General features: G+C 35.4%; 1 protein-coding gene across 4 annotated transcripts in view; it reads left to right on the forward strand.

Annotated features, from left to right (window-relative positions):
* The window catches only part of LOC117405706 (fibroblast growth factor 14), a 172,315-nt gene that overhangs the window by 92,367 nt on the left and 54,858 nt on the right, over positions 1-25,090 (forward strand). Inside the window, exon 1 of one of the 4 annotated variants that reach the window (XM_034009001.3) lies at positions 20,511-20,687. The exons of 1 other annotated variant lie outside the window; for it this stretch is intronic. Coding sequence is in view for 1 of the 3 variants with exons in the window: in XM_034008999.3 (XP_033864890.1) it covers positions 21,884-22,079 (196 nt within the window). In the remaining 2 variants the exon portion in view is untranslated. 2 more of the 4 variants (XM_034008999.3, XM_034009000.3) reach the window with 2 other exon arrangements.

Raw genomic sequence — 25,090 nt, forward strand, 5'->3', positions numbered from 1 at the left:
CACACAGAGTCGGGTTTATTCACACAGCAGCCTCGAGCAGACTGCTTCCTTCCTTTCCTGATATACCCTGCACATGGCTCTAATTTACAATAGAGCCATGTGCATAATTAAACAAACAAACAAAAAAAATAATCAAATTTTGACTTTTCAGCCCATGCCCTTCTGGGAGGTGCAGTCCTGTGTTCCCCCCCCTCCCTCGATATATATATATATATATATATATATATATACACACACACACACATACCGAGCATCAAAAGAAATGTATCATTATTATAACATATTTATTTTTGAAAAAAAATAAGGTATATAAATGATGGACATTGACGAAATGTTTTTGTTTTATTTTTAATCACTCAATCATTCATCCTTGACCATGACACGCTTGAGTGACTATGACTGAAGCATATGCACTTAATCACCTAATTAGTGAGACAGTTGATTGGACACTGGATATGGAGTGATTTCAGCTGTTGAATTGCAAGCTTGAATAAAAGCAATAAAGAAAATCACAGAAAAAAAAGGCCACGTCTGTCAAGAAAGCAGTGCCTTACAAACAAATACAAACTTCTGAAATGTAAAAGTCCTACTGTATCTGTTTAAAATCACAAAGGGCACTACACATTTGAAACTTCTTTTGTGCTGTGTTATCACAAATAGAGTTGGCCACAGCTTCCAGCAAAATCACATCTTTAAATGTGCAGTGTTCAGCAGAAAAGCTCAATTACCTGGAGTAACCTATTACTGCCACTTGAGGGCATCTGTGTAGTCTCTGATACAGGTTACTGCATTCTTTTATGGTCTGAAAGTGATTTCCCACTTACAGTAGTGTTTTTGTCCCCTCTGCAGAACTGGTTTATATGCTCTATTTTTTTGTTTATTTGATTAATTGTTTGTTTGATATGGAAGTAATTAGCAGACTTCATCCGACTTCACCCTAATCTCTTATGAAGAAATACTATTGTACATGTAGTATATATGTGCATCAGTTAGGGTTAATATTAAAATGACAAAAGTAGGGAAATGCAACGTTATGGTTCCCAAAAGGCTTCTACATGCACAGTGTTTTAAGTCAGAGCAGAGCATTGTACTGCAGACATTTGCATGTCCCAATTACCCATAATTCTAGAGCCATTGATTTTTCTCACCTTAACTTGAAAGCTATATATATATATGTGTGTGTGTGTGTGTGTGTGTGTGTGTGTGTGTGTGCGTGCGTGTGCGTGAGTGCGTGAGTGCGTGAGTGCGTGAGTGCGTGAGTGCGTGTGTGCGTGTGTGCGTGTGTGTGTGCGTGTGTGCGTGCGTGCGTGCGCGCGTGCGTGTGTGTGTGTGTGTGTGTGTGTGTGTGTGTAAGAGTATACAACACAAAGGGCAGCAGGAAGGCCATTGCATTGCTGTTTGAGTCATGCCATGCTTTAGTTTAGTGTATTTTATTCCTCAAGTACCCTTTTTTTTCAACCTATTTCACCTATTAAATTGGAATGCTAGTCTAGGACAATCGTTGTAGCTATGGCAGTCTTATTTCCATATCTTTTACACCATTTCATGGATAAAAGTATTTAACCACCCACAGCATCTCCTTTCTCAGCTGCTGATTTGCAGCATCTCTGGGTTCTTGGAGGCCACCTGGTGCTGATTTCATATCACAGCACCATCCACAGGAATAAATACATTTACCGTGCTTTGCTTTGCCTCTGTGCTAGCTTCCTTCCACAGCCTGGCCTAAGGCAGTTAACCCCTGTTGTGTCAATTTCAGTCTGTACTCCACAAAACCACCAGGGACCAACAGCACATGAAGATGAGAGAAAGATATTTGAGTTCAACATTTTTTTTTTTAGATTTTTCTTACTAGTTTGACCAGACACAGCTCCCAATAATGATTGTGGATGCTGTTTCAGAAATGTACTAGCGGTGCTACTAAATGCTGACCTACTCTCTGTGTTTAGTTCTTTTGGTAATATTTTCAAGTAAGCTAGATAAGCAAAACACACAATTATTAGCATACGTAGCATGACCGCTGCCTCTCCACAGTTGTTAAGTTTTTATTCCACTGCCAGCATTGCTGATTGGACGCAGTAGGATAGCAGTGAGTAAACAAACAAACAACAGTGCAAGTGCAAAACAAACAAACAAACAAAAACACTAATGGCTTTACAAGATGTCAGTCAGTGTAACAGACTGTTAGATTATGCTTTATAGTATTTTGTAAGGCCATATCTGAGAAGTACTGTAGATGTTTTTAAGTGGCTGAATTAATGCACTGTGCTGATTCCTTTACTGTGTTTGACTGTTGCAGACATGTAAAAATTGCAGCTTTCATGAATCATTTAGAGGACAAAAATACAACTGCTGTAGGTGATATAAAAAAGAAACTAAAGTATTTTGAAGTACAAAAAAAGAAAGTACATTTGTAATAGCATTACGCAAATGTCTGTCCTACTATAGTGCTGAGCAGAATCATATTCATTTTTGTTTACATTTTTTTTTTTACACAAAGAATGCTGTCTATTGTTTTCTGTAACAGTGATTCATTATCTTGACTTGACAGAGTTGGCTTTGACACAACACATGCAGTCAAAATGTGTTCACAAGTCATACTCTATCTCTTTTTAATTTTTTTAAATAAAGAACGCCTACTAAAGCTGTCTGTTGCCGACAGGGTGTTGAGATAGAGTTTCATATGCTGTGCACTTTAATGTAATCTCAAGTAGGAGAGCTTCAACAATTTATTTTCTAAATTCTTTCATTCATCCATAACAAGTGTTGCTCACTTGAATAAGCACTCCATCAGAAGTGATATGCTTCTATTAAAAAAAGAAAGGAGCAAAAGAAAGGTCATCTCAACATTTGGCTTCTGTTTTAAATTCAATGTATGGGGGGCGAGGGGTGGGGGGGTTGGGGGTGGCAGTAGCACTTCCAGTTGTTTGAACAGAATAATATCACCCTACAGACAGAATTCAAAGCAGGAGATACAGCTGTGGACAAAAGTTTTGCATCACCTAGAATTTTAGGATTGAGACATAACTAAAAAGAAACAAAATATCTGAACATAATTTAGATCTTTTATTTAACATCGTGTAATCAAAATGATATCGAAAAAGTCTGGAAGCCATAATAGTAGTATTTCATGTTAGATTTCGAAATGTCACATTTTTCCATTTTTGTCAGTTTTTCGTTAAGTGTATGGAAAACTACAAAGCAGTATATAATTAAATATGTTAACGTAACATTATTTGGCAGGTTTCATTCGACTTTATGAAGCTTTTGGTCATAGCTGTACATGTAGATTTCTTGAAGCAGTCTGGTAAATTACTTTTTTTTCTTTTTCTTGTCTATATATTTCTGGAACATACTGAATGCTGACACAGCATGCAAGCTCACATCATTTTATGAGCAAGGCCCTTAGCTCAACAAATGTTCAGTCAGTAAGGGTGCCAAAATGTTTTTTTATCATTTTTGTTTCTGGTTCACTAACATACCTTATGCAAATGGCTCCCTATTAATTAAGCAAGCTTTTTTGTTTTGTTTTGTTTTTTCAGTTCATGTTTTTCTCCTCCACTTGACAGAGAATCAGCAACTTTTTGTACATTGTCTGTTTTGCTTTCTGTCAGTCAAACTAAATACTCTGCGTACCTCTTCTGCTAAACATTGGAGGGCAGAATGCTACTGTATAAATTCCATGGTTTCTTTAAATCTCATAAAAGCCCTGGGAACAAAGCAGCTTGCCCTGTTTTTTAGTGGTTAGATGAGTTGGGTAGTTTGACTGTGCTTGTCACCATATCCAGGCACTAGTGTCTGACTTTATTTACATAGTGTTACCCAATCAGGTGCATTCAGGCTCATTATAACCTGGAGTGGGGCCTTATTGAATTCATGTCCCCAATGCTGTGGTTTCATATTGGTTTTGCCTTTGCCAATCACTAAGGTTGATTACATGGGAAGGCATTGTTGAAGGAAAGGGTTTGTCAGCTGTGAGAAAATGGATATGTGAGGGGACAGAGTAAGTAGCCCAAGGGAAAGATAGAAACCAGTCCTTACTCCAAGTACCATAAGCCAGCAGACATATCGCAATATTTGATTACTGCCATATGTATGCATTAACAGCAAATGGGAGTTAAAGGAGTGTTTAAAAAATACTGCATTTCATTTGAATTGATGTCATTCGTATTTCAAATCACATCACCTACTTAAACAGTATCTTTCATTATTAGAAGTGCTACTAAAAATAACATCAGTTAGTTGAGAATATTTATATCAGCAAACAGAACAGACATACAGAAAGATCTCACTGACAGTCATTAGCCTGTGCCATTAAAGCCATAACGTGACTGATAGCAACAGAGGCCTGATTATGGCCTGATGGCTATTTGAATTTACGACACTTCATGTCTGCATTTATAGTTGACTGTAATCATCTTCTGTCTCTGGCTCCTGTCACCTTGTTTTAAGATTTCATCATAATGATGTATTGTGTGTTCTACTAATTAATTCCACTTTCTTCCTTACTGGGTAAAGCCGTGACATGTGGATTATCAGGTGCATTAGCGCAGGTAATGTTGGGTTAATGATGTATCCTGCTCATCTTTACTGTACTTTGAGTACAGCACTAAAATATAACAGATGCCAGTGTCTTTTGTACTCCCGATGACGGCATGTTTAAATGCAGTCACCTGTTGCCAGCCCAGCACCATAAATAATGTTATTTCATTGAGTAATCAGATGATGAAACAGCACTGGATCAGTTTCAGTAGTCAGGAGACACACATTTCTGCTGTGTCTGCACCCACCCAATGTGAAAGCCAGTGCTGATACATATTACAACAGAATATGGTGTTTCAACCCATTCTTGGAGGACAGCTATGGAAAATCCAGGGCAGCTGGTCACTTTAGCAACACCCACTTAGAGAAAAAAGGTCTCCTTTCTAACTCCAAGCTGCAGTATAGCACAGATTAAAAATACTGCAAACCAGGAGACATAAATTCATAATTTCAGTCTTCCTCTCTTAGGGCGTCACATTAAAGTTTGTTCCAATTTCAATTTCGTTGATTAATACTTTTTGCTTCCAAAAAGAAAATACATACCGTAAGGTCAAAATGACTGCTAAAAAAAGTTAAAGTACATATAAATCTAACAGAATAACTCTAGCAAACCTAATCTTGCACATATTAACATCTTCAAGTTTTGTAGTTTCGAAAAAAAACTATTTTATAAACTGTATGTACTTGTTTACTGTGAACAAAAAAGTAGAGAAATTAAACTAAAAAATTGCCTGTCTGGATTGTCTCCCTAGTTACAGTAGCTGGTTTTGTTTATTCAATAAATAGACTACAATATTATTTTTTAAATAACCATTATCAAAGGAGTATAAATAAGTAATGTCTTTTAAGTAACGTCACGCATGTACAGTATTCAATTACAAATAATTTACTTTAGTAGTTTCTGTTCATTTTATTTTAGACAAGAAAAATGAACCTATGAATCTTCCCCAAAAGAATAAATGGACTACATATACCTGTCTTTGTATATATCTGTATGTAGTGGCACTAGAACCATTGTCAGACACTGTCCACTTGGTTGATTCAGTTTATTTTTTTCTTCATGCATATATGTAGGATTACACAAGACAAGGACAACAAAGGAAATGCATTTCCATGCACTGGATTAAATGTATCAGGCTCATTATTAGTAATTCTTAATATACTAGAGTGAAGGTCTGGGGCCAAAATTCAAATGAACCTGTCACCTGGTAGTGTATTATTGCTCTCATTTTATCAGCGTGAAGATGAATGTTAAATCCTCTGTTCATCTCAAGCCATCTTAATCAACACCAGACCAGCAGGTCAGAAGCAATCTGGCATCAGCTGAAGTTTAAGAGGACAATCACCATTACTAGCGATATAACAGACTAATTAACATTTTAGTGAATGTCAGTACTGGTTTAGCTATTAACAGTTAATCAGTGTCTGTCTGTAACAATTTAACACAAATTGGGTGACACTGAAATATTCATATCACAAACGTGAGCTTTATTGCTGTGAAATGGGTAAAATATTTGCAGTCGACACTATCAATTGGTTGTTTTAAATCTGTTATAGGCCTATTTTTTTTCCAAGGGCTACGAGGCTGACCACAAATGTGGATTCTGATCGCTCCTTTTTGGTATTTTTTCTTCTACTGCAGTAGTTCTGCTTATCTATATTTTATTACATTTTCAGGGGCATCATTTTATCTAAGTATAGCAGTAGCGATACCCTGAAACAGTTAATACAGAAAAATGGCACTCATGTTATTGCCCAAATCCACCTTTTATATAAAAAAGGAACATGCCACTTTGCCAAAAAACAAACAAAAAGATAAAACACATGGTTCTGCAAAAAAAAACAAAAACATTTGCATAAGATAAATTACACCCTTTGGCATGTTATTTGTCTATTTCAATCACATACCAGAACTACTTACTTGAGCTATATCCGCTAGGACCCTGTGATGTACCGTACAATCTCCAGCATTCTAGTATGCGAGTACACAAGTGAAAAATGAACAATAAAAGGAGGTAAAGCCAATGTAATTCAAAACTCAGGTAGTATGCTATACAATATCATCAGTGCAATAATGAAGATTACAATGGCGTGGTTACTATATGTTTGTGTGTGTGTGTGTTTTTAAAGGTTTGCTGTTCCTTTTAAAGTAAACAAAGAAAAGAAGTGCTAAGTTTTAGCAAGCATACACAGTGCACATAACATCATGCTGTTATTACAATGCCACTGTGATGGTAAATCTCCCTTGCCTAAACAAACATGGCAGAAAGCTTGGAAAGCCCAAACAACAGAGGAAAACAAGTACTTTTCGAGAGCAGACACGAAAAAAAAAGCACTTACATGTCAAACTAAATGGGTCACAACCCAATGACCTTGACTCCATGATTATTTTAATAGTCAGTAAAAAAGGTCACTATTTCTGGTTCAAAACAAAATGTGCCACTTGCCAAAAAAAAAAAAGCATAACCTGTTACTCAATATTTGACAGGCATGTGTTAGCTGGGGGTGACAATTGACACTCAAGTTGAGAGAATGCCCAAATGGATGGAAACAGGCCTGAACAACTGGAAAACAATCAATCAAATCATGTTTGGCAGGGAAAGGAAAACCGGGTACAATAACAGAACAGACTGGCATGAATAAAAACTCTGTCAGAGCAAGGACATCATACAAATGAGTAGATTAGATCACAATTATAATTTATGTTTCAAATACAAAGAGCATTTGTAGTGAAACATAAGTATAAGAAGAGGTAGTAATAATGTAATAATGATGTAGTTAAACCCGACACCCGTTACATAGACATTTGAGCTGTTCTGTGAGCCCAGTAGTGACTGGTTAGTGAGAGGGCACATGTTAGTTATTGAATGATAGCACTTTTTATTTATTTTGGAAAGGTATGAATGTGTGTGGTGTTGTAAAGCATTGTTTCCATCCCTGATGTGTTGAGTAGAACAACATAGATTTTATAGTTAATGCAATATTTGGTTTAAGAACTTAATTACACCTTTTGGGCACGTCATGGAGTTGTGGGTTTTCTGAATCCTGGCGACGCCACTATTTAATGTGAGTCACAAAGGAATGCTGCTGAAATGGTGATAAACCTTATCTGTAGAAGCTGTAGCCCTGCAACTGACAACCAATTTAGAACGTAAGAAAATAAAAAATGAGAGGAGGCAATTTGCGCATTCAGTGCTCACCCGGTTCCTAGTAGCTGACTGATGCCAAAACTGTAAAGGAAAGAAGAAAAAAAAAATTATACAATGTTCTTGTCAAGAACACATAACTGTTTTGAGAATATGAAGACAAATGTCTTTTTGGGTCTTCTGTTGTCTAAATTTCAGTCCATTACCTGGGAGTCAATCTCAACTTCTAACAATACAGTATAGATAACTACAATACTTGTTAGACTATATCCTGAACTCTGAAGCCATCATCTTCAGCTGCCTCTGTATCGTATTCCAGGAAAGTATTGCATTCTCAATAACCGTTTGTCGAGTAAAGGCTTTAACTTTAAAGGCCCTACAGTGCAGTTAAGGAATGATTTGCCAGTTTTGAATGTTTAGACGTGTAATTCTTGTGACTACCCCCCCCCCCCCCCCCAAAAAAAAAATAAATAAGTAAATAAGTAAATAAATAAAATAAAAGAGAACCTAGCCAGCTAAAAAGTTTTGGTTCATTTAAATTCAGAGGCTATACCAAGCTTGTTTGCACTTTTGCTGACAGTACGTTTTTAGACGCAAACTTAAAAAGGCTCAGAAGAAAGGGTGATGTCTTAGTGTGCAAGCTGCTTATACAATGCATTGCAGCTTCATCACAAAAACAGTCAGTACATTTGCCACTATATTATTAAAACAATGCTTGTCTATTATTAGCAGGGTGGTTATAAAGTTACCTTAGTAGGAAGTTTGCAGCGCTGCTTTGGAAATGTCAAGAGGTGTGTGTGTCCCTGTGAACATGCTGCATTCTGCTATTTTAATGTTATCTCTGTGCTTTATGTTTATCATTTACCTACAAATCTTTCTTTTCTCTAAATATATATATCTATGTTTTTCAATCAGTTTTATGATGCCACTCATGTATAGTCTTGTGTTAAACCACTGCAATCAGGGAAAGACGTATTTTCTATTATTAGCATTTTATTTTACTTATTTTACCCTCCAAAGGTTATTATTTTAATGAGACAATGACAATAGTTTTATTGTATTTTCCTCTGTAATTATCTCCATGAAATGTCTTTATAATTATCACAATTCAAAGAAAAGTATTATTTTAGTTTCAGTAGTCAGGAGACCAGTAAAGTATTATTTGGACTGCCTATATTATTATACAGTGCTCCCTCGCTATAACGCGGGTCTCGGGGGACACACAATATGAGAGTTATGAACGGGAGAGGGGATTTTGTATATCTGGCTAAAATACAAAATAAAATAACTCCCTCCCTATAATGCACATGTAGTGAAGCAAAAATGTAACTTTCTGTGAATAAACCATGCATAAAGCACCATGTAAGGAATGCTATATTTTATTAAAAAAATTAAAAAAAGGGAACATTCCCACTCATGTATCATTTTAATTAGCATTTTTTAAACTATAAATAGCCTGGCTATATGGCTGTCGGGAGTTCAGTTCGAAGCGGCAGACAAGCAAACCAAGTGTGAGAAAGCGAGCAGGTCGAGCAAGGAGAAGAGGGAATGGGCTCGCCCCAGGTTCGGCTGCCAGAGAGGGGCTGAAGCGAAGCTGAAGCGTCTCGTATCCCAGAGAAAGCTGCAGCTCCTCTCGCAGAAAAAAGTAAATCCATTAGGAAGTAGGCCTAATATTTATTTAGTTATAAAACAAATGCTGAATAAGATGTCTGTGTTATAAAGTCCCAGTGGAACTTTTCTTCAGTTCAGATACTGCATCAGAAGGGAGAGACAGAAATGGAAGTTAGATTGAGAAGTTGTTTACAGTTTGAACAACACCGGTACTGTATTTACTGTAGAAATATTGCATGAATCACTAGTATAGGGAATTGGGGGACCTGCTGTAGGAGTGTTATATCCGAGGCGCGTTATAACCGAGAGCTTTATATCCAGGGAGCACTGTATTATCAAAATATAAAAATAACATGCTACATGTGTTTTTTGATATAATTAAGAAAAGTTAGGAATCACTTATGATTTTTTTTATTTAGCATTTATAAGAAAAATAAACTTGTGTGACTTACACTTCACAGATTACATTACAGATTTTAAAAAAGATCAAAATTAGACATATACAAGTTTAAATTAAGAAAAAAAAACATGCCCTGAGGATCAGGTTTGAAAGCCAGCTTAAATCAGCACAGGTCAAATTGTTTTGCATTTATGGGCATCAATTCAGTTTACAGAATACAACCACCATACAGCTCTCTGCATGAGAGAGTTTAAGACTGAGCAGCATTTTAGGCAGTATTGGAAAAGCTGGGGAAACACTAATACATTGATGAGACTTACATAGCTGTGCAACTTTTCCTTATTTTTTTTTTTAAATAAACTTAATGTACACAATAAATTACAATGGCTGGTTTCACAGACACTGATTAGCATTATATGAAACCAGTCTGTTAAAAAATGTAAGTGGCATAAGGATCACACACATTTTAAAATATATTTTACATTCCATATAGCCATATAAGCCATAACCAAAAGATGAATTTTACACTGAAAAATGTCACTCTGTTTCACAGTTGTTCACTGACAAATTATTATACCACACTTGTATACAGTTTGGAAAAAAAACGAAACCTTTGGGAATATCTTGAACCTATTAATCAGACCGGGTAGGTTGTGCATTCAGTTGCTCGAGTCCAATTTACTTGAGTACACCACAGGATCTTTCTTGATCTGACAGAAGGAAACGAAGCAGAACTTTTCAAATAAGGCTCATGCAGCCTCAGATGTGCACCTAAATCTTTTCACAGCACAGTCACTGGGTATAGCAAAGACATTTGAAAATTCCCTGCTGAACCTCCTCCCATCCTGTCTGTATGCCTGCTCTCTACACTGACTTGAGTCAGGAAGTGGAAACGCAATGCAGTTCTATCCGTGCTTACTGTCTCTATTTAATATGTAAAAAGAAAAAACAAAAACAAGAAAAACAGCCGCCTTCATTTTAGATAGTGAAACAAAAGAGGTTCATTTTGGTTTCTGTTAGTTCATAGAGGTGTCATTTTAAATTAAGAAAATAATCATTTGAAAAAGTGATTTAGACATTTTGGAGATATTCTGTAGCAGCAAAATCAAATCTACTCTTAGCACAAAAAACAAATCATTAGATGTTAGGAAACATTTGCTCCATCTTGAGTTCTTAATCAGGCCCCTAGGTCCTTGTTTACATTTAAAAGTCAGACTAAAAGGATTTACCCTTTTAAAAAAATGTTGCTTTCCAGTTATCAATCTTTATATCTTTGTCGTGTTTGTGTGTGTGGTCTTTTTTTTTTTAATCTAATTCCTGGCAGCATATTCTTTCCTGATGAATCTCAGTCATATGCATTTCTTTATCTTGGTTAACCGCTGTCCTTTTCAATGCAGTTTTTGATCTGTCAAAAATTAGTTTAAAATGTGGTGAGTAAATGACTGCATTTCTTTGTTTCCCTGAAGAACCTCAGCATTACAAAACGACAGTAAGAAGCTTCAAATGTCATTCTTTTATTTTTATTGTCCCCTTTTTATTTTGTTATAAGTCTGTCTTAAGGTGCTTTCAGGAATTGTCTTTTAGTTAGGTTGCCTGCCATAGAAACATGCAGCTCAGGTTGCTGAAGTCATTGTATTTTGTAATTCTTTGTATTTTTTGTATACAACTGTAAGTCGCCCTGGATAAGGGTGTCTGCTAAGAAATAAATAATAATAATAATGTGACTGCTTATCTTCATTTGCATATTGAGACTGTCATTAGTGCTAAAGGCTATTTAAGAATGTTGCTTTGTTTTATTTTGCCCTGTACTGTATAACTATCAGCAGAGGGATCACATGTATTCATGTGTTATCCTACTTCAGGTCTGACAGATCTCCAGTTTGTATTGTGACATGCAAATAGAATTACAAGGGAATTGTGTTCTAGTGCTGCTTCTTTACAGGACTGGTGATTTGAGATATTTTGAATAGTGGGCTAGCAGGTGGCCCTTTAACTGTTTAGTTCACCATGTAACAGAGTCGCATACAGATATCACTCCCCCTTAATAATAAAGCAATATTCCTGAAAGTTTAAACAGTTCATGTTGCAAGGCTTTGCACTTAAATTATCATTAAAACTTTTTTTTTCAGAAAGTAACAATGAACCCAATAAAGTTACAAACACTCTAGAGTAAAAAAAAAGTAATCTGGTGTAATCCAGTGTTTTATGTCATTGAGGGGAAATAAACAATCATTCTCCAAGTTTCAATAAAATTTGGTCTGATAATTAACATCTTTAGTATAAAATAAAGTTAATTCTGCCAATGAAGCACTCTATCTTTTTTGTCACAGTTGTCTTAAAAAAGTGCTGATTCAAATTAACAATTTATGAAATAACTCAAGCTAATTATAACAAGGGGCATGGTTAAAGAGAAAGAGGGAGAGCTGTTTATTCAAGGACCTGGTTACAGCAGGGTAAGTGACACATTATGTCCACTTGCATTGGGAGCTTTTTCTCAGGTTCTTTTTTTAATTTAATTGTTAGATATTACATTTAGCAGTCTGGCATTTCACTGAATCCTGTGAAGTTGAAGGGCTCTTTTTAGTAATTGTATTATTATTATGTTATTGAATTAAGATAAACAAAAACACATGAGCTCCATGGCAACATTTAAACAATGATATTACCTGATGGTAAACCTTTTGAAACTTGACATTCAGAAGCAATTAATTCAATTTGTTTTTGTTGTTGTTGTTATGAATGTCTTGTGGTAAGCGAGCACGAGTAGATACCTGTTGCAGGTTGACTGTGCGATGAGGCCTACAGCTTTGTGCGATGAGGCCTACAGCTTTGGGAGCAGTTAAACGTAACTATCGCAGTGTGCTTGTTAATGTGTCCCTAAGAGGATTGTTGGAAAGTATTAATTGTCATTCCTTGTTTTCAGTATTGCTAGGATATCACAATAACAACACTGAAGGTATTTTTGTGAAGAAGGTATTTTTGTTTATTTTAATGAGCGCTTGTTCATGAAAAGCACATTTTTCAGATACAGCAACTCAACAAAAACTAATTTTATATGGTTTCTTTAACATACCCTCAAATTGATTTCTGACTTCTCTGGTAAGGTGTCACTACATGTTTGGGTCAAATAAATGTAATTCTATGTTGCCTGAAAACTCTACTTGTCAATGTCGGATTAACGTTATCAAACTTGGTTTACGTACAATCCTAACATACCGCTCTGATTTACTGTATTATCGAAGATATTTCCTTGTTCTACTGTACTTATATAGACAAACACTTGTTTTAATGTTTAAGAGTGTTATATTTTAAAACACATATATACACCGCTTCTCTGGAATGTTTAATTGAGTGATGACATAGCTCGGGGAAATAACACTGCATTATATTTTCAGATTGAATCCACACCTTTAGAACCCCAAAGACCTTTTTCCTATCCTACTTTATGGTGCACCTGTAATCATTTACATACGTACAGTAATTAAAAAAATAATAATAATAAATAAAGCCTTTATCTAAATAAAGAAATGTTATGTTTTTCTATTCCCACAATAGCTGAGGTTCCAATGGATTTTCAGAATGCAACAGGCACTGGCCACACAATGTCAGTAGGGCCCATAAAAACTTCTCTTCATAGTTGTGCGAGGCCACCTCAATACTGACATGAAAACCCCCTGCCATTCAGTCCTGGAACGCTCTAAAGTAGAGCTGGAATTGTGCAGAATTTGGTGGTGGTCATGTGGGTTAATAACCACTGGGTGTAGAAACCATCTGACTGGTGCATTTGAACAATTACAGATAGCTGTCAAATGAACTAAGGAGCAATTTCAAAGACATAATTCATATTAGCTTGAAATGCTGTTATCAAAAAGTAGGAAATTACATGAATTTAGGTGTTCATAAGGAGAGATAATTGAGTGTAAAACAATACAAATGATTGTTCCACAGTTGAAGTATACAGTTAGTACAGTTCCAAGTCATTTTACTTATCCCAGGCAGTAATTGACAGTTTTGTCGATGTTTAGACCAGTTTGTGGTTTGTTGACAGTCAATTAGGCACTTTAGTTGGAATTGCTCATTTTGAAACTTGGCAAGGTCACTGTGTGTGAGCATTAGATCCAAATAATGACAAGTGAATTAGATCACAGGATTCAAAACAGATTCATTTTTACATTTTTAAGCTATTATGGAAAGGTGTACATGCAGTGGAATCATATACTAGTTTCAGTGTTTGACAGGGCCCTGTACAATATATTTGTGAAAATTCAAAACTCAAACATCCAGTAATAAAATATGAGTAAAAATAACGTCTTAGCCTATATCTGTTTTCCAAACTAAGGTGTCTTTAGTTTTATTATTGCAGTAAAATATTAATTACAGTGTTTTTAATCTTTGAGCTACAGCTTTATACAGTACTTCAGGCATAACATCTTTCTTTCTTTCTTAACTGGCATTGGCTTTGCCAGACTTGGCAATTAGTCATTGAGTTCTTGCCAGGGAGGTTCTGTGTGTTTTTTGCACTGGGAACATCAGACTAATTCATTTAGTGAGTTCTTATCTTATGAGTAATTCTCTAGGGGATGCTTTCTTGTGCTTAGATGGGTTTCTGAAAGTTTTAAAATTCTCTAATCTCATTAAGATGAAACACATTTCAGAAGATTGGATTTTGACTTCAGTTATCACCCTATTGCTTAGTTTGTTTCTTTCGGTACGTGCCGCCTTGGGCTTTTGATGAAAATCAGTGAGGGGAACAGGGGAGCTCAAAAACTAAAAACAAAATCAAAAAAATATTGTGTACGTTGTTTTTTAATTCATTACAGCTTTGACTTGTGCATTTTTATACCACACTGCATTTAAACATGGGCAACTTAAAAGGCTTATGAGATTAAAATGACATGGCATTACTACTGAGTGCTTTACCATTCACATTGCTAGAGGGAGGTGCTGTAGAGCGCTACAGCTTTAAGAGAGACCTATTGGTTTGTATGCTTGAGGCTGTTTGAACGCTTCAAAAGCATACAGTGGTTATCTAGGCCAATCTCAAATACTGTATGAACTTTCAATAACTACTGTATATGCAAATTAGATAACATATTGTAAAAATGGTAAGGTATAAAACAGAGGAAGTTGACTATAGCTGGTAATGGACTGTAAGGTGCTGATTTTGTTGTAAGTGAGAATTAACCAATAAGCTGGCAAAATAAGCAGTAAATTAGACACATGCCTGCCGGTGAACAACTCAAAACATAGTACTAGGTGTTGCATTGAATACAATAGCATTCATTGATAAACTGTAATTCATTTTCAATCGTCTTTATAAACATTTCACAAAGTAATACAGCCAGCTTTAGAAAAGAGGTCCACGTTTAGACGATGGGACATCCAGTACATGAAGACTCTGCATTTATTCACACAACAAGGTACAGTGCTTACATTTTGTGACCGTGTCTGTCTGCACATTATGTCTGTAGAGTTGGCTATGAAGTTAATAAGACCTCAAGTGCAGGTGTGTATGGTTATTGGAAGGAGTTTGGAAAAAGCCTGGACAAGCACAATCATTCATTTAAAGGAAAGCAAGTATTGTTTTGTTTGACCTTTTATTTTGGCCCCTTTGTTTCTTTTTTTGTTTTGTGTGTTCAGTATTTGTAATTAAATGTGCGCAACAGTGCTTTCACTGCAGCTTTCCTGACTGAGTCTCCTATCCTGCTACAGTGTGGTTATTGAAATATCTCATAGTTTTTAAGTGGAGCCTTTGGGAAATGTGGTTAGTTCAGAGTGAAATAAGCCTTTTCTTCTTTCAATTAATAAATGTACTTCTGCTTCAGCATGTTGTGGTTATCCCTGGGAAGAATATATAATGTTTTAACACATCACACTGCGCACAATAACTACAGAAAAGAAGCTGTGTGATTGTTTGTGTTTCTATATTTAGTTGGGTAGACTACATAAGAAGAAGAAATAAATAAGATATATCTTGCAATAAGTACAGTAATTGACAAATTGGACCAGCAAATTCTGAGGTTGAGTGGTTTCAATAAGGGAAACCACAAATGTTTATAATATCACTAATATTTCTACAATAAATCAAAAGTATCACATACGGGAAAAAGCACAGTGTTACCACATCTATACATTTTTTTTACATTTGTTTCATATTTGTTTTCCAGAATGTATTACTTTTTGACTTGATCATGTTTTTTTTAAATGTTTTGCATATTAAGATATTACAGTCAGTGTATGTATGCTGTAAACCATTATATTTTATTTTTGTCTACTGTATTTTTAGAATATAAAGACACCAGTTTCATCATGTTTATATTTTTGATAGGGTACATTGTATACCTGGGTTACAAGTGCCAACTTAATGTTAGAATATGGTACCCTGTCATACTGTAGTACAGACATACTGTAGTATAGACACATTGTAGTACAGCACATTGTAGTACAGGCACATTGTAGTCCAGACATATTGTAGTCCAGCACATTTTTCAAACTATTTGGCTATTTCGGGTAAGGTTGAACCCTGTTTGTGTTCAAAGGGTTTGTTTACAGACACTGTGTCTATCATGTGTCTTGTGACTTCAGTATAAAGCTTTAACTATTATTAAATTCAGACAAACAGACCACAATATATTATTATTGAATTATTATTGAATTGTGGTTTGTCAAACTTGTACTTTACTTGAACAAAAGTTATTGTATTTCTTGCTCTTATTGTATTACTTGTATTATAACGCTTGAAATGTTTTTGCTTACGATTGTAAGTCGCCCTGGATAAGGGCGTCTGCTAAGAAATAAATAATAATAATAATAATAATAATAATATAATATATATATATATATATATATATATATATATATATATATATATATATATATATATATATATATATATATATATATATATACAGTGCCTTGCGAAAGTATTCGGCCCCCTTGAACTTTGCAACCTTTTGCCACATTTCAGGCTTCAAACATAAAGATATGAAACTGTAATTTTTTGTGAAGAATCAACAACAAGTGGGACACAATCATGAAGTGAAACGAAATTTATTGGATATTTCAAACTTTTTTAACAAATAAAAAACTGAAAAATTGGGCGTGCAAAATTATTCAGCCCCTTTACTTTCAGTGCAGCAAACTCTCTCCAGAAGTTCAGTGAGGATCTCTGAATGATCCAATGTTGACCTAAATGACTAATGATGATAAATAGAATCCACCTGTGTGTAATCAAGTCTCCGTATAAATGCACCTGCACTGTGATAGTCTCAGAGGTCCGTTTAAAGCGCAGAGAGCATCATGAAGAACAAGGAACACACCAGGCAGGTCCAAGATACTGTTGTGGAGAAGTTTAAAGCCGGATTTGGATACAAAAAGATTTCCCAAGCTTTAAACATCCCAAGGAGCACTGTGCAAGCGATAATATTGAAATGGAAGGAGTATCAGACCACTGCAAATCTACCAAGACCTGGCCGTCCCTCTAAACTTTCAGCTCATACAAGGAGAAGACTGATCAGAGATGCAGCCAAGAGGCCCATGATCACTCTGGATGAACTGCAGAGATCTACAGCTGAGGTGGGAGACTCTGTCCATAGGACAACAATCAGTCGTATACTGCACAAATCTGGCCTTTATGGAAGAGTGGCAAGAAGAAAGCCATTTCTTAAAGATATCCATAAAAAGTGTCGTTTACAGTTTGCCACAAGCCACCTGGGAGACACACCAAACATGTGGAAGAAGGTGCTCTGGTCAGATGAAACCAAAATCGAACTTTTTGGCAACAATGCAAAACGTTATGTTTGGCGTAAAAGCAACACAGCTCATCACCCTGAACACACCATCCCCACTGTCAAACATGGTGGTGGCAGCATCATGGTTTGGGCCTGCTTTTCTTCAGCAGGGACAGGGAAGATGGTTAAAATTGATGGGAAGATGGATGGAGCCAAATACAGGACCATTCTGGAAGAAAACCTGATGGAGTCTGCAAAAGACCTGAGACTGGGACGGAGATTTGTCTTCCAACAAGACAATGATCCAAAACATAAAGCAAAATCTACAATGGAATGGTTCACAAATAAACATATCCAGGTGTTAGAATGGCCAAGTCAAAGTCCAGACCTGAATCCAATCGAGAATCTGTGGAAAGAACTGAAAACTGCTGTTCACAAATGCTCTCCATCCAACCTCACTGAGCTCGAGCTGTTTTGCAAGGAGGAATGGGCAAAAATTTCAGTCTCTCGATGTGCAAAACTGATAGAGACATACCCCAAGCGACTTACAGCTGTAATCGCAGCAAAAGGTGGCGCTACAAAGTATTAACTTTTTATTTGTTAAAGTTTGAAATATCCAATAAATTTCGTTCCACTTCATGATTGTGTCCACTTATTGTTGATTCTTCACAAAAAATTACAGTTTCATATCTTTATGTTTGAAGCCTGAAATGTGTCAAAAGGTCGCAAAGTTCAAGGGGGCCGAATACTTTCGCAAGGCACTGTATATATATATATATATATATATATATATATATATATATATATATATTTGAATTACAGGGTGTCCAGTTTTGTTCCCCAAAGAAACTACAGTACAAATAACACCTAACACACTCACTACTACATCTTCTGCATTCATGCATTATGTAGAGATCAATTTCCTGACTGAAGCAGAGACTGGATCTTAAAGTCAAGCCATGTATTAGTATGTGTTAACTGATCGTATTTCATGGAAGTGATATATTTTATGGAAAAGTTTGAGCTTGTATTTTCTGGGATGTAATATACCTGCTAAGATTGGGTTTTCAAAATGCTCTTACTCTATTTCCTATATGTTTGTAGTCTGGCAACACATACTGCACTGCATTTTTGTTGTTTGTGTCACCTAATTGTATTGTTAAGCTTAAAGTCATCTGTGTCCAAATAAATGCGTAAATGGAAGACATCTACTGTACATATGTAGTGTTATGTTGTGCTATGGGGCTAATTCATTTTTATGTAAAACTACTGTGTTACTCCATGATTTTAGACCACTTTGCTGCTGTGCAGAATTCTGTGGAATTATTGTTGGGCTGATAGTGTCCACTGGTGGTAAAATGTATAACTGCAGCCTGAGCTTGTTGTTGGGAATAAGTGGCATTTACTGTCGTTCTTGTTGATAGGCATACGATCTAGTTAACTTATTTTTTTTTAATGTCCATGTACTTTGTTATTTTAAAGGATTTGTTTTTATGAAGAGCATGTAATATTATTATTATAATAATAATAATAATAATAATAATAATAATAATAATAATAATATGGTTAAAGGTAGACTTTAAGAACATATTCTGGGGAATATCATGTATTGTGAGTGGTCTTTCTAATTCGTCTATGGCATTATTTCAGCAGTTGTATCAGGTATACTTAATGTTTTCAAATACTATACATACATTGTAATGTCAGAGCCTATTAACGACATTGCAAAATATGAAAGTGCACCCTGTGTTGGATTGCTTGCAACTTAGAATTTTCATGACTCTTCTTTTTACCTTTAGTCTGCTATTTTGTTATCCAAAAACTTTTTATTATTACTTGGAGAAACAGCAGATGGCTCTCGTGAGTTTTATCTTGTGTTTCGGTAGGAGTTTCATTAGTGATATGCATGTAAATCAGAAGTGATGACAGACCTGGAGTGCATTTGCATTATATCCAGTACGTGGTGTACTACTATACCAGTTTGGCTAGAGTCTTAATTTGATTTGATTTGGTATTCATAAATGTAATATCCTGGAAAATAAATGTAATTGTATTATTATTATTATTATTATTATTATTATTATTATTATTATTATTATTATTATTATTATTATTATTACAAAAGCCGTTCCCCTGGTTCTGAAACTGTGGTGCAGAATAACTTTTACTAAAGGCAAGCCAGTCGCTGACCATGGTCCTGTAAAATTTGCAGATTAGATCATTTAAAATGTATTCAAGTATATATATATATATATATATATATATATATATATATATATATATATATATATATATATATATATATATATATATTTTAATCGAGACATCATCATGGTACTAAAAAATAGGTAATCTAACCATTTAATGTTTATAAAAAAATGATTAACGAGTAAATAAGATCAGCTGGTAGCGATTTTAAATGTCACAGGGATATATATTAGATTCTAAGATTTGCAATTTAAAAAAGCAACCATGAATAACACAATTGATTGACAAATACCTTTACTGTGGCACAGTCGGCGTTGCATTCGATGTTGTCCTCTGGTGAACCTCAGTTTTCCATTAAGCATTCCTCCTACAGTATGTGAAAACCATTTATTTTCATGCGAAAATCTGTTACGCATTGTTTTGACATTTCTGTTTATACACACACTGTGTTTTATGCAATGCGTTTCTAAAATTTTAATAAACGTAGCATCATACCGGCTTGGTATGGTAAGATAAAAACTCGAAACGTGAATGCTATTGACATATAACTTTAATAGACAATTGGTATTAAACTGCGAGTACATACATAGCCAGTCGTATGTAGGGTCAGTGAGATGTCTAATAGTACCTTTAACTACCAGTTTGCTTTAAATGCATGACTTCTGATGAAATTGAAGCTTTTTGCATGCATTTCTTCGTGCTTGGTGCACTTTTATATGAAATGATTAAGTTGTAGGCTACTGTAAGCACTGGTGAGAGAATGCTCTTGGTAACTGTTCCTGTTACAGTACCTTTTATTGAATCCAGTTTCCATATAATAATGTGCCATGCAGTAGCTATAGAGGTTCCTAGTATGATCTCCTTTGAAGCGGGGGCGTTTGTTCTTGCTCAGCTGAAGCTGCCTTACAAGTGTTGATTTTTACTACCAGCTCATACCTATACAGAGCAACATCCGTATGCTTTCATTTGAGATTCTTGCTTGTGATAAATCATTCTGATGGCACGATGTTGTGCCATGTTACTGGTGAGAGGACGGACGGGGGAAAAGGAGGAGTAAGTCATTAATACTTGTTCATGTTCTTGATTCGCAGACGGTAACAGATTTGTACACTCAAAAGCAGAGAGCCTTTTTTTTCCTTCGGTCTGTGTTTTTTTCCCCGAGCGGGAGTCTGGATATAAAGCGAAGTGTGGCTCGGCTCGACAAATAAAGAGCACCCTGTTGCCGTGTCTTTCGTGTTTTGTGTTGTTGCTTTATTGGCCTATACAAATAATTGTTGATCACTTTGAAATGCGTATCCATAAAGGCTTGATTTTGCATCCGCTCCTGTGAGTCTCAAAAAAACCTTAGTCACCTTTTTTGGAAAATCTAAGCAGTCTTATTTCCAGGAGAGACTATTTATTAAATGCTGTGTACCATGAATTACAAGAAGAGGACAGCTTGAATGAAAATGCTTCAGGAAACCCTGTCGTGTATGGAAGTTACCAAAACAAAGGTAAAACTGACATCACCGCCTGTTAAGTAAATGGTTTATTTTGGCAACTAGTAGGTAACAATGTTAAAAACGGGCAAGAGGAATAGACCTGTTATGATGGCTGGGTGCAATCGCCCCTTTTTAACAAACTGGCGCGGATTGCAATTCAACTTGGTGAATATCTAAGCAGGGATATAGCAATCACAACTCACCACTGGATGGCAAGTAGGCGTCCTTCAGAAGTAATAATTACAAGAAAATTGCTTTTATTTTGGTGGCTGATTGCACACAGGTATGAAAATTGCTGTCCAGCGTGCTGAGTTCTAAAAACAGACGTGGGAAATTCAGCACGTATAAGAATGTGGCAATTAGGTTTGAGAAAGATTCGATTGTGATTTTAAACCGGTTGAGACTCCTCGCCAAGTCGCTGGACTGAATAGGCTTTGGACCGAAATGAAATATGCAGGCATGGGTAATTTAAACATAGTCATTACCAACCCCATTCCTGCTTCTTTCAAGGTTTAAGGGATATCTACCTTGGCAAGATGACCTGGTATGAATTAGATATGGGAAAACTGTGTAAATGCATCTCTCAAAAGAAAAAAAGGCTTTAAACAGACATTTGGAATTGACTCGCGTATTTAATATATGAAACAAAAACTACTGGGACACATTAGCTAAAACCATGGGTCAGTAAAGAAAACAAACAACACAAACTATTTTGTAGCGAACCTGCACCGGGGAGCCTGTAGTTAGTGTCGAATTGTTTTTTGAGACATGGCAGCGGCGATTGCCAGCGGTTTGATCCGGCAGAAGAGACAGGCTCGGGAGCAGCACATTGACCGGCCCGCCCCCAATCGAAGGAGGAAGAAGAGTCCTAGCAAGAACCGGGGGCTCTGCAATGGGAACCTGGTCGATATTTTCTCCAAAGTCAGAATCTTCGGCCTCAAGAAAAGGAGGCTACGGAGACAAGGTCTGAAAATTTATGCACCATATACTGTACAATGAGAAAGGTATTTTTTGTATGCACAACTTGGCAGCCAGGACAACATTAGGAATAGTCACGGAAATGCAAAGCATCTAAAGAGGTGCAAGGGCTCAAGTGTACCCCAAAAATAGGTTATTATTGTTCCGTTCTGTTAACTTGAAGTAGAAATTGAGAGCCTTTACCGTTTAACGGTATATATATGTGTGTGTGTGTGTGTGTGTGTGTGTGTGTGTGTGTATGTGTGTGCGTGCGTGTGCGTGTGCGTGTGCGTATGCGTGTGTGTGTGTGTTTGTGTGTGTGTGATATTTTAAGAATGTAGTTTTCTTTCGAGAATACTTACCACGTGAAAAATGCTGTGTATGTTGCAAGGAATTATAATTGATTTTGCACAGGTTATAGGATGGAAATGACATTTTAACTTGGAAGTGACAAGGATAATATTAACAATAGTAATTGGCAAGTAGCCTACCATGTGAAATAAGGCAGGGCATGAAATGGTTATTTATGGTACAGTAGTATTAGAGATAGGAAGGTAATGATTAGAGAAAGCTGTCTGTGTCTAAAATGAAGTGCACGTAACTGTCAGACTCGATGTTAACTACTTGAAATATGCCAGGCGGCTAAAGCTGTCAGAATCGATTAAACTGAGACTAATACACAAAAACGAGGCAGTCGCTATTGCAGCATTACAGCGTAACAGCGCCAGAGTATGCGTTTTATATCCAATAGACATGATCTGTTAGCAAAAATAAACATTGCCTTTATTTGCCTTTTGTCTTTGTTTTAAAAACATTTAAATCAGATTGTAATGCTCTAATTCAAGTATCTGTAAGATGTAAATTCACAATAAACCAGAATCTTCTTTTTTCTTTTTTTTTTTTTAAATAAACGAAAACAGCTGAGTAAAAATAAATATAACATTCACAAAAATACACCATTGCTCTGTCAAAAACTTACTTGACAAATCATATATGTTTTATTTTTATTTTATGTTATTATAATTCTTGGGAAAAAATATTATAAAATAATATTAATCCATGCTGGATATAGCGATATAGCGTCTGGGATAAAAGTAAAGTTTCAGGTGCAATCATAGGTTTTTTTTTTCTTTTTTTTTCTTTTTTTTTTCCTGCAGCAGGTACTTGTTGCTATATATATATATATATATATATATATATATATATATATATATATATATATATATATATATATATATTTGTTGCCGTCAATTCTTTCATATTCACACAGTCTCTTTATATTCGTACATCCGTGGTTTAATTGCTGTTAGTTTAAGCCATACTTTGGGAAATAAATGATCTAAGCAGACTTTAATTGCTAACTTTATGACTCAATTAAAATGACCCAAACATGTGTATTACAAAGAGCTTGTCAATCAGCACCAACCTTTATTTTAATAGCAACCTTCTTTTTCGGTTTCTAAAGCAATGAAGAAGCCATAACCATTTGCATAACATATTGTATGAATCAGTCATGTGAGGGTCGGTATATGAACATATTGAGGGGTGGTTCTTATTTTGTTTTGTATATAAAAATAGAATGATATATTGGCAAAAATATTTTATCACAGACAGTAATTTATGTTTCAAGTTGGTTTCGCAATGAGTGCATTACCAGTACAAAACCAATGAAAGACATAGTGTGTATGCTTTTGATGTGAATATCTTTGACCCTTATGTTGTTTTATCTAGTCTTTCTCTGTGCCTCTTTAAATAGACAAACATCTCTTTTCCCCCATACCTTGTTTCTCCCACTAAACGTAAATATGAATTTGTGAGGTTTGTGACAGCAAGTGTTTGTTTTATTTTCCTCTTTTATTGGCATGAACATTGTTCTTTCAGAGTTTCTGTTATTCCTTTGAATATCTATCACGTTAACTGTTGTTAAAACCATTCGAATTTGAAATAATTAATACAAAACTACAAAAATGACTCCTTTAAGTTTGCAGCCGTATTATTTTATTTTATTTTTGTATTATTACTTTTAGGGAGGTTTTATAGCACTGAACAATACAATTACTCAAGAAATGAAGAAACTAATTTATAACAAAAAGTATTATCATTTCATCATGTTTTGACATAGTTATTAGCATTATTGAAGATGTGAGATGAGAAGATGTTTTATATATAGAACATACATATCCACATTTGCTAAGTTGTTATAACATGAATGTGAATTATAGCATTATGCATTTTAAAAAAGGAGGGTGTTGGTATTTTTGGATTTTATTGAAAACTACAGGTATTGATGAATCTGAAAGATGATTTTTTTTAACAATCAAGTTTTGTTCCGATGTAGGACATGATCAGCGGATATTTTAAGTTTTTGTACATAATAAATCAGCAGGGAACTGAAAGGTAGTCAGCAACAATAAACAAAGGAATCTGCATGGGAAACATATTTTTTAAAAAAACTGCATTGTCAACTGAGGAATTTCACTTAGAAATGATCCCTTGTTTGATGTGGTCAATGCATCAAAATGAGATCATCATTCAGGGAGTTAGTACTGCTTTGAGGCTTGAAGTCATGCGTGTTTGTGCAGGGTCTTGAACCAATGAAGTTGTAACAGGCAACACAGGGTGGCACGTTATATATCTTCTTAGAACTGCCAGATTTGTTCAGGGCAAAACCACACAAATAAATCCCAACTTAACAACGCATGGAATATCAGAAAAACTTGAGCTAAAAAAGAGATGAGTAAAGTTTTGACAAATTCAAACCTTTGAAAGCTTGTCCTTTTAAATATAGCATAAAAGGTTCTTGTTTGCATTTGCAGTTGTTGACATTTGAGTAAAAACATAAGAATGGAGACATGTTAATTAATATAGACCACTTGTACTTCAGAATTCATTCATGATTCTAGTTCTGTGATAAGTGCTCTCAGACCACACAGCTCAGTTAGTCTCTGTACTCGGCAGCAGAAGGCTTAGCACTTTTGTTACTATATTGATTTCATCAACTTCAATCTGTTCTTGTTT

Source organism: Acipenser ruthenus, chromosome 9 (genome assembly GCF_902713425.1).
Source record: "Acipenser ruthenus chromosome 9, fAciRut3.2 maternal haplotype, whole genome shotgun sequence".
Lineage (NCBI taxonomy): Eukaryota > Metazoa > Chordata > Actinopteri > Acipenseriformes > Acipenseridae > Acipenser > Acipenser ruthenus.